This window comes from Rhinoderma darwinii, chromosome 5, assembly GCF_050947455.1.
Source record: "Rhinoderma darwinii isolate aRhiDar2 chromosome 5, aRhiDar2.hap1, whole genome shotgun sequence".
NCBI lineage: Eukaryota > Metazoa > Chordata > Amphibia > Anura > Rhinodermatidae > Rhinoderma > Rhinoderma darwinii.
Window position 1 is genome coordinate 99,582,134 of NC_134691.1, and position 10,328 is coordinate 99,592,461.

The 10,328-nt window shown below is 44.2% G+C and overlaps 1 protein-coding gene across 1 annotated transcript in view; it reads left to right on the plus strand.

Annotated features, from left to right (window-relative positions):
* Window positions 1–4,882: 4,882 nt before the first annotated feature.
* Window positions 4,883–10,328, plus strand: part of KCTD1 (potassium channel tetramerization domain containing 1) — a 110,967-nt gene continuing 105,521 nt past the window's right edge. Inside the window, exon 1 of the mRNA XM_075826318.1 lies at window positions 4,883–5,115. Within this exon, the coding sequence (XP_075682433.1) occupies window positions 5,107–5,115 (9 nt within the window). The 5' untranslated portion in view covers window positions 4,883–5,106. The remainder of the gene's footprint in view (window positions 5,116–10,328) is intronic.

A 10,328-nucleotide genomic window follows, 5' to 3' on the forward strand; every position in this document is an offset into this window, starting at 1 on the left:
TCAGAGTTTGACAGCTGTTGCGCGAATCACGCTGTTCGCTAGGAAGTGCTTCCGTGCGGCATGCGTGGTTTTCAAGCACCCATTGACTTCAATGGGTGCGTGATGCGTGAACAGCGCACAAAGATAGGACATGTCATGAGTTTTTTCTGCATGCCCCCATAGACTAATATAGGTGCGTACAACACGCGTGAAAAGCACGCGCGTCGCACGCACGTATATCACGCTCGTGTAAACGAGGCCTTATGTACAACGCTAGGAGTCCCTGCCTCTCCATGGAACTACTGTCCCCTACTGAAAACATGATTACAGTACGGGACAGTTGTCCTGCAGCGAGGCAGGGACTCCTAGCATCGTACATAACTATGATGCTAGGAGCACGGCTCCCTGCAGTGTGTTCGGTCCGGGACTTGCGGCCGAAATACGTTCCGTCCATTACGGACGTAACATGCTCGTGTGAACCCAGCCTAAAGAACATTGTTCCCTTTAAATGCTATAAAGGGATTTCCATAACTTCCTAATATATCACATTTAGGTTGGATTCAGACAACTAAAATAGTGATGCATTTTAGGGTCTGTATTACGGCTGCAACTAAACACCTCGTGGTTTTACAGAACTACACGTAGATCATCATAGGGTTCTACGGAGATCCAAGATTGGTTCAACAGAACCAAACACCGTTCATATGATGAAGCCGTAATACGAACAATAAAATGTGTTAGTATTACGACCATTTTAAAGTACTTTTACTGCCTTTACAAGTGAGAGTAAAGTGATAATAAGGGCTAGTCCACACGTGGCGTAAATACTGTGGATTTTTCGCAACGTATTTTGTTGCGGAAAATCAGCAGCATAATACAGTAGCAGAGGAGTGGATGAGATTTCAAGAAATGTCATCCACATGCTGCGTACATGATATGCAGAGATTTTGCACACAAATTGACCTGCGGTGCGTTTTTTTTAAGCCTCAGCATGTCAATTGTGATTGCAAAATCGCCGGTATTTTGTTGCGGGTTTTCCCCATTGAATTCAATGGGAATCGAAAACAAGCAACAAAAAGTCAAATGATGCGACTTTTGCGGAATCGCAGCGATTACGCCGCAAAAATAACTTCGAAAAAAAAACACCACTGACGTCATCTAGTCCGGCCTCCTGGGATGACGTTTTATCCCACGTGACCACTGCAGCCAATCACAGGAAACGTCATCCCAGGAGGCCGGCTTGGATGACGCCAGAGGGCCGGCCTCCAGGGATGATTTTTCATCCAATGTGACCACCGCTGCAGTCAATCACAGGAAACGTCATCCTAGGAGGCCGGCTTGGATGACATCAGAGGGCCGGCCTCCAGGGATGAGTTTTCATCCAATGTGACCACCGCTGCAGTCAATCACAGGCTGCAACGGTCTCCTGGGATAAAAAGTCATCCCAGGATGCCGGCTAATGCTGCAGTTTTCTGCAGTGGACATTCCGAACTAAAAACTGCACCACAATTTGCTGCAGTTTTTCGCACGGAACTCCCTGCGGCCCCCGTGGCGGATACACTGTGTACCTTTACACAGCGTATCCGTCCCGTGTGAACTTACCCTCCGCCTGCTGTGTCGGTGTAGTCGTTCACATTTCACACTGCTGCTGTGTAGTATAGGCCAGCAGAATACAGGACATATTTACATCAGCATGTATTCTTCCAAGGAAAGGCTGACAAAGCCTGTCGCAATGACAGTCAGGACACAATGACTGCCTCTGTCTGTGGCACATTCATAGAATATGGGCTGCCATAAATGGTGCCTCTTCTCTACTGATGTCTCACGCAGATCAAGTTTGGGGAATTCTCTGCAGTTTAATATTGGAATTGTCATATTTCTAAAGGGGAGTATTCCCTATATAAGCGGCAGGGAACTGTTAGTTATGTAATTCTCTAACATCATTATTAAAGGGGTTCTCCACTTTATATCACTGCCTAAAGGAACGATTAAAATATGATTTTTATTATAGAAAACCTTACTAAAATAAGGGCTAAATAGGTTCTCCACTTTGGACAATCCCTGTTAGAAAGTTCCCTTGACAATAAGCTGATAACAAAATGTCCTACTGCTGGGACCCCAAAGCGACCAGTTGCTATCCACGGAGAAACCTGGTAGTAAGGCCCCATGCACACGACCATATTATTCATCCGTAATTATGGACTGTAATTACGGACCCATTGATTTCTATTGGCCACCGACACCTTTCCGTAGTTTTACTGATGGGTGTCCGTGCTGAAAAAATATAGAACTTGTCTTATTCTTGTTCGTAATAACAGCATGGACTCTGCCAAAGAAGCCTATGGGTGCTTCCATAAATACGGACGGCTACGGATGTGAATCCCTGAACCGTCCGTATTTATGGAAGTGCTGCTATGCAACATGTTGGTAACATCATTTGCAGCCGCCCTCTTCTTGTTACGGATCCGTACATACGGATCAAATACGCATGCATTACAGACCGTATTTGCGGATACCGTTCTGTATATACAGATAAGTTACGGATGACTACGGATCCGTATTTACGGACAGTATTTACGAATAGATGAAAATATGGTCTTGTGCATGGGGCCTAAGGCAGTGTTCACGCAGTAAAAAAAAACGGACTCAAAATTCCTTCAGGCGTGTTTTTTTTCTGCCTCCCATTGATTTCAATGGAGGTTCAGAGGCGGAAACCACTCCCAGATAGGGCACGGCACTTTATTTTTTAAGAGCCGTGAATAAACAACTCGGAAAAATAATGCCTCTGCCTCCCATTAAAATAAATGGTAGAGATTTGGGGTGGGTTTGGGCCGATGCTGATCAGTGCCAAAAAACGTTGTGAGCACTGCCTCGGGCCCCATGCACATGGCCGTGTTTGTAATCACGGCCTGCAAAACACAAAAAAACTGACATGTTCCATAATTCCCGGCACAGTTCTACGGCACGGACACCCATCTGTAGCGATACGGAAAGGTGTCGGCGGCCAATAGAACTGAATATGTCCATAATTGCATACTGTATTACGGTCCGCAATTACGGCCAATTTTTACGGTTGTGTGCATGAGGCCTCAGGCCCTGTTCACACTGAGTTTTCTTGCAGGCAGAAAAAAAATCGGCCTCGGAATTCTTCCAGAATTTTGAGGCAGATTTTGACCTGACTGCGCTTTTTTGCCGTGGTTTTCTCTGCGCTTTCCACCTGTGGCCATTGAAGCTAATACAAGGCCCGCAGACGAAAAACACAGTGAAAAATGTTTGGAAACGACCGTCACAGGTTATTTCTGCCTCCCATTCATTTCAATGGGAGCTCAGAGGCGGAACCGGGGCAAGAAAGGTCAGGCTTTCTTTTCGTGCGAGTTGCTAGAAGCAGCCCGGGGGGGGGGGGGAAACGCCTCTGCCTTCCATTGAAATCATTGGGCGCTGATTTTGGCCATTTTTTGCTGCGGATTCCACACGGTTTCCGCATCAAAATCAACGCCAAGAAACTCTGTGTGAACTGGGCCTAAGTGTTCAATTTCTCTGCAGTGCCACCACAGAGAAAATTAAGTATTACACAGCATACAATCATATCATTAGGTTGTCTGTGCAAGGCAGGACAGATGAGGATCCTGAACAGAGGACCCCCCTCTATTAAGGGCTTATCTACACGTAATGGAATTGCTGCAGAAAATTTCTACAGCATTTCTGCAGAAACTAGCGGAAAATCCGCACCATTTCCTGCGTATTTTACTGCAGAAAATGGTGCATATTTTGCTGCGTTTTTCTCAATGCTTGGAGACGGTGACATCTCCTCTAAAAAACGCAGCAATTCAGTCCACTTTCCGCAGCAGGAATTAACATTCTGCGGTATGAAAAATACGCACCGCAGGTCAATTTCTGCTCGGAAATTTAACGCAGCGTCTGGATGAGATTTGTTACATCTCACCCACTTTGCTGCTACCGTATTCTGCGTATTTTCCGTCCGTAATTCCAGATGGAAAAGACGCAGCAATTCCGCTACGTGTGAACAAGCCCTTACTCAGAATTCCCAAATAGGGTGTATTTTCTAAACTGGACAACCCTGGTAAATTATCCCAAAAGGTGCTGCTTTGATTTTAACACACCAGATGGATATGGACACAGAAGAGAAGCCCCATGCTCCCCCTGAACTGTAGATGGGTGTAAGCCGTCATGTGTTTGTACATCTTCCTATATTTTTTGATGTTTAAAAATAATCAGTGTAAAATGCAAAGAACTTCTTCAATCGCTTTTGTAATTCTGCATGGTTGAACATCTGAAATGAGTTTGTGCATCACCCTCAGGCAATGATTCAGACTTGATTGGGGTAAAAAAAAAATCATCAACCTCCTTATCCCATTGTGGAAGTTTTATACATAGCCAAGGGAATAAAAGTAAAATGTGGCGGCAGATCCCACCCTGCGGACAGGAGGAGGGGATCCTTATCAACAAGTTGTGTGACCTTCGTCCTGTGACAAGGTCAGGTCAACTTGGGAAAGTGCAGGAAGAAAGAGACATCCTCTAAATACAAATAAAAGGAAACAAGCAACAATCCTCCTAATAATTCTCATCATCTGCTGCTTTTCTCTCTTCTGGCAAGAAACACTCCATCCATTTGCAGAAATCGCCTGGGGAAACTTTACATCAAAACTAATCACAACGATTAAAATCAGCTTTTCTGTGCAAGGGGAGAGTAATAAGCAAGTTGGGGGCTGCAGCTTGACTGTGTATGCCACAGAAAATCAAAGCTGCCACAATCCATGCTATATTGTATGTATGTATTTCTAGGGATGGGTGGATATACATGACAGGGGCTAGGACTTGGGAGCCAGGCTAATTTCATTTCATCTTTTCTTCTGCAGATTGATTTAGACTGGAGGTAGAGGCATGAGCTAATTGTATCCTGATCCTTGCCTTGAGGGGTTTCAAAGCCCTGGAGCAACTATTCTCTGGATTTTGTTCTGTCTACCTTGGCCAAGCTATTGCATTTCTCTCTGGTGTAGCGAGCTGAGCAGATCGCTGGAAGAAATCGGGAGCAAGAGCCACAAAAAAGGGGAGAAATCCAGCAGAGCCGGGGGAAGTTGGGCAGCAGCGGCCGCGCTCGCTCTCTCCATGTTCCAGGTAAGATCTGCTGGTTGCAGCTCCTCTATTCTGTGCTATGGAGGGGATGGCTGGGGACTTTAGGGCGCAACTTGCTTTTACGCATGTGCCAGGTTCCTGGTTAATGTTTTTTCCCTTTCCTTTCATCGCCAGCACTTCCTTCATGCACTCGCTGGGAAATAAGGCGGCGATCGGTGCTTGTGCCAACCTTGTGTATGTGTCGTGTGGGTAATAGGAGAGCTAATACTAAGCAAGATGTGCGGTGCCAGGGGGGCACTAAGTGCAGGGGGCATTGTTAGTACCACTGCTTGCTAGCACCGGGTTCTGCTTGGCCCTGTTTATAGCTGGCTGCGCTCTGTGCCAATGTGCTGTGTGCCCGCTGGAGTCACCTGATAAACTCCAGCTACTTTACTCTGCCGGGCAGCGCTCTTGGTTCTTTTTCCCGTCTTTTGCTTCTTTAAAGCTTCTGATCGCTATGTATGAAAGACGCCATTGTGCTGCTGCAGATTTGCCCTCGGGGCATGGAGGGAGTTTTACTCTTATACGGCAAGGTTAATGGGTGAAGCATTTTGTGGGTGATGCGATGATGTGCACCGGCTGCCAGCCGTCCTCCGGGAAGGGGTTAACTACAGTAATTATTACCTTTTCTGAGCAGACAACACAACACCAAAGGGGCCGTGTGTTTATGAGAAAGGATGTAGTTACCGCTGGGGGACACTAGAGGGCGGTGCGGGCTTGTCTGCTGGGAGATTGATCAAAGTGATGGCTTTGCCCTGTCTGCTTGGCATCTGTGTGTTCAACTTTGAGAAGCCCAGGAGTTAAATGGATGGAAATGTCTGAACACTATTATTTTAGAGAATAAAGAATGTTATGTGAATATACAATGTAATAAAATGTCTTCTATTAGGTGGTATGTGTGTGACTAGATATGTATACTGTCTGTATACACACACATACTTGTTTGTTGGGAATCCAATACCATCTGTCTTGGACTATTTGCTGTTTTTATATTACTTTGTACTGTACAGTTTATATCTTTTAAATGCAGACCAAAGATTTGATATTCCTTGTCCTGTTGCTTTACAGCTGGCACTGATATAAATTACTCTATAAAAGGGTTGTCCGCTTAGGGCATCTGGACATCCTAGAGAGAGGTCCCCCACTCGAGAACTCCCTGTCTCCGCCAGAGCTGATAAGAACCGCTCTCACAGATGTGGCGAAACCAAGTATTACACGGTCACCCATTCATGTGAATTGGTACCATGTACTAACCTGCTTCTTCCTACCGCAGTAACAGATGAACGCTTAGGGTTTCGTCTACTGAATGTAATAAAAAAAGATATCCAAAGGAGACCCCAAAGGTTCAAGCAAATACTAAACCGGTGCCGTCCTTGTATTGATTTGTAAAAAAAAGAAGAAAAAGAGAAAAAAATAAGTCCTGGGACATATTCAGCACACAATGGGGTAACAAGAAAAAAATCCTATTTTATATTTATTTATTTTTTCAGTGTATTTAATCTTAGGCCTTATTCACACAACAGGATCCGAGTGTCAGCCCATGAAATCGGCCGTTTTTCCCGGCCGGTTTGCATCCGTTCCGATTCTGTTCCGGGCCGGGCATATCTGGACAGTGACATCAGGGGCAACTCCTGAAGTGGAATCCCCATGTGGCCGGCGATTCCACTTCAGGAAAAGCCCCTGTCGTCTGTGTCCATTTATGGACACTAAACGTTACTGGCTTCTCCTGGTGTGGAATCCCCGGTCACAGAGTGTTCAGGGATTCCGCTTCAGGAGTTTCCCCTGATGTCACTGTCCATATATGGACAGACATCAAGCGCTCTGTCCAGGAGCGGAATCCCTGAACACACGGGGATTCCTCTCCTTCAGGGATCTAAAGTGGGGCTAGCATATAGCAAAGCAGGGAGATACCTCCCTGCTCTGCTATAGTGGTGTCGCTACAGCAGTAGCAGCTGCTAGCGGCGCCATGAGAGGTGTCGCCGGGCCAGGACGCTTTTAAAACAAGCAGGGGAAGGGAGCCAGCGCAGCGCCCCCTTCCACCTGCTGTACACCTGGGCCCTGACACACAGTACCCCTGTATACAGCATCCCCACATTGTAGAAACTTACCTCCAGCATACAGCGATTCGTTCGAATGGCATAAACTCCTCCTCCTCACATGCGCTGTGAGGAGAGAGCGAGCGACGGTAGACACAGCCGTCACTCAGGACACGTTCCAGTGATGGCCGTGTATTACCCGGCCCCATAGACTTCTATGGGGGCCGGGTGAACGGCCGAAAATAGGCCTGTCCCATTTTTTGAGGCCCGGTTTTCCCGGCCCGTCAAAAAAAATTAGGTCGTGTGAATAGCCCCATTAGGGATCTATTGTTCCTACTGCAGCCGGGTGACAGCTGTTTTATGAATAGCCGTCACCCGGCCGTGAAACCCTGTCCTGTGAATAAGGGCTTATTAGGCATTAGCCTCTTTGAGAAATGGTATTTTCTTTTTCTCTTTAAAAAAAACAAAAAAAACTTGTATATAATTTTTTCTTGTTACCCCCATTGCGTGCTAGATATGACCCAGGACTTTTTTTTATCTTTTTCTTCTTCGTTTTTTTCGTCTAGTGAATTCCCCACTTCATTTGAAAAGAGGGTTGTTCTAAAACAAAAAGGCACAGCTGTTAATCTGCCTAAAACAGGGTGTCTTCAAAAACTGCACGGTGTGAGACCACCAAGAGCCGTATGACAACTCTGAAGGAGTGACGAGCTATATAGATAGCCATGTAGATAGCGGAGATCATGCAGACAACTCTTGCCTGGTGGTTTCCGCAAACACCGCTTTAAGGCTCATGTGTGCAGACCTATTACAGACCCATATTATGGCCCCATACTGTACCTCTATATACTTCTGATTATATATGGAGGCTCGTGTAGGTTTTTTTTCTCACAGATTCAAATGGAATCCGCAAGAAAACAGGTTTTAACAGGTCTCGTGCCGTACTAAGGAAGCACGTTCCATATCGGGGCACACAAAGCGCTGGTTTCATATAAGCGATGTTTAGAAGTTATGGCAGGGGGCGACTCCTCTAATGTAACTGTGAAAAAGCACACCAGAACCTAAACGTGTGACTATAGGGAAAACCCCAGTGAAACGCCAACTACATCTTGGCATATGGATGACTCCAATCACGTGGGAAAATATACAAAGATACAAAAGAGGCGTATGTCTTTCCCTTACACTTTCCCTTTTTGGATACAGTCCTGGGTTTGGCACAAAAAACTGCATGTGTTCTACCGACCCACCAAAACTCACCGCCCCATACATAAAACATGTTGGTGGGTGCAGGCCTGCTTCTATGTGGCAGGTACTGGAATGCTTGTAAAGTTAGAAGGTAAAATAAATGCAACAAAATATTGGGTAATCCTGGAAGAAACTCTGATGTCTGGGAGATTTATTATCCAGCGAGATAACTGTCCTGAAAGTTTGACAGGAATATTTTTAAAACCGACCAAAGAACTTGTCTAGTTTTAAAAATAAAAAATCAAACTACTTACACATAAGACATGCAAACCACATACTAATATATTGCCTGTCCAGAGACGTTACATGCTCTGTGCTCAAACTGTGCGCTTGTGCTGCCAAGAGGTGAATACTTTTTATATGCAGTGAATATATTGACCAAAGACGTAAGGTTTTTTTTGTTTTTTTTTGTTTTTTTTTTGCTTTTGCTCCTGTTTCCAGAACCAACTATAAAATGTCGGTGAATAATATCAGCAAGTGCTTAATGGTGGATTTAAACATCCTTTTTTTTTTACATGTACAAGAAATAGGGGCTCTACCATTGGCATATTGTTTACTTATACGCGCTTTATGAATGCTCAGAATGTTGGGTGACGCATGTTGCGATATATAGTCCACATCACCAGATGTGTTGTGTGCCACCAGTGTTGGTATAAAGCGGTTGAGGTGTGCCATCCCAATTGACCACCACTTGAAGCTTCATATAAGTTTGCAAAAGGTTATAGAACGGCTGCACAGAGCTCTATTAGCTTATTGTTCGGGTGCATTCACACTTGCATTATTCTGCAGCATTTCCGGTAAAAAAAAAAAAAGTATGATCAGTTAACAGGTCCTATTCATTTCTGTGGGACTTAAAAAGTGTATTTATTTTTTATTGGATTTGCCATGTTCCTGTTTATTCCTCACCAAAAAATTGTAACTGATTGAAAAACTGATCCCAATTTTTTTTTTTGGTATCACTATAAAGCTTTGGTTGGTCATATATGTATGCTATGACTAAGAACCGAAAGGTTCAAAACGCATAAGCGTATTATGGGCTATAATTTTTTCTGACTGCAACGTGTTTTTATAGGATTTTTGAATAAACAAAGGATTTATGAAGAACCGAGAAGAACTGTTCACCACTAGCGTCATGGCTTCTGTTCATAACGGAGCCATGACTGTTATGATGGATCAGTGTTTAAATGGATCCCAAGGAATCCTGATGGCTCTCATAAAATTAAGTCGTTATGGTTTCCGTCGGAAAGCAAATAACGCCAGAGTGAACGGAGGCTGACAGGTGCAAAAGAATCTTATAATATAATGTGACGGAAGACTGGTGAATTTATCCATCCCCACTGCAACACCGAATATCACTAATTGTCCTCTAAAAAAACGTAAAAAATAAAACATTAACAATGGACAAAATACTGTAGACTTTACGTACGAGATCCGGAACAAAGCACATATTTTTTTTTTTTTAATTGTGGCACTTGAATAGACATCAATTTAAAACCAGTCAAACACTTAGTGGACGGTTAATAATTTCAATGTTCGTTGAGATGACCTGCATTACTGTCAGTTTGTAATAAATAAAAAGCAGTACAAAGGTAAACCTGTGGCGTTGCCATCGTCAACCAGTGGCATGCATTCTTTCCAGCTTCATAATTTTCTTGTTTACACTACTTTGTCTATATAACCATTCTGTTAATGTGTTATGTACGGAATTTAATATATTTTGATCTCCAACAAACTGTACATCCTAATACTGGGAAAATGAAATATAAGATAAACTAGGCACCAATGATGCCTATAACTTCTTCTATCGCTCCATCATGACTAGTGTTAAGACAAGGATTTGTCTAATGAAAACTATCCTTTCTCTAAATACAGCCGCTCCAGTGATCAGCTGAATACTGCGGGGCCAACTGCTGTAACGCCAGATGATCAGCTGACCTA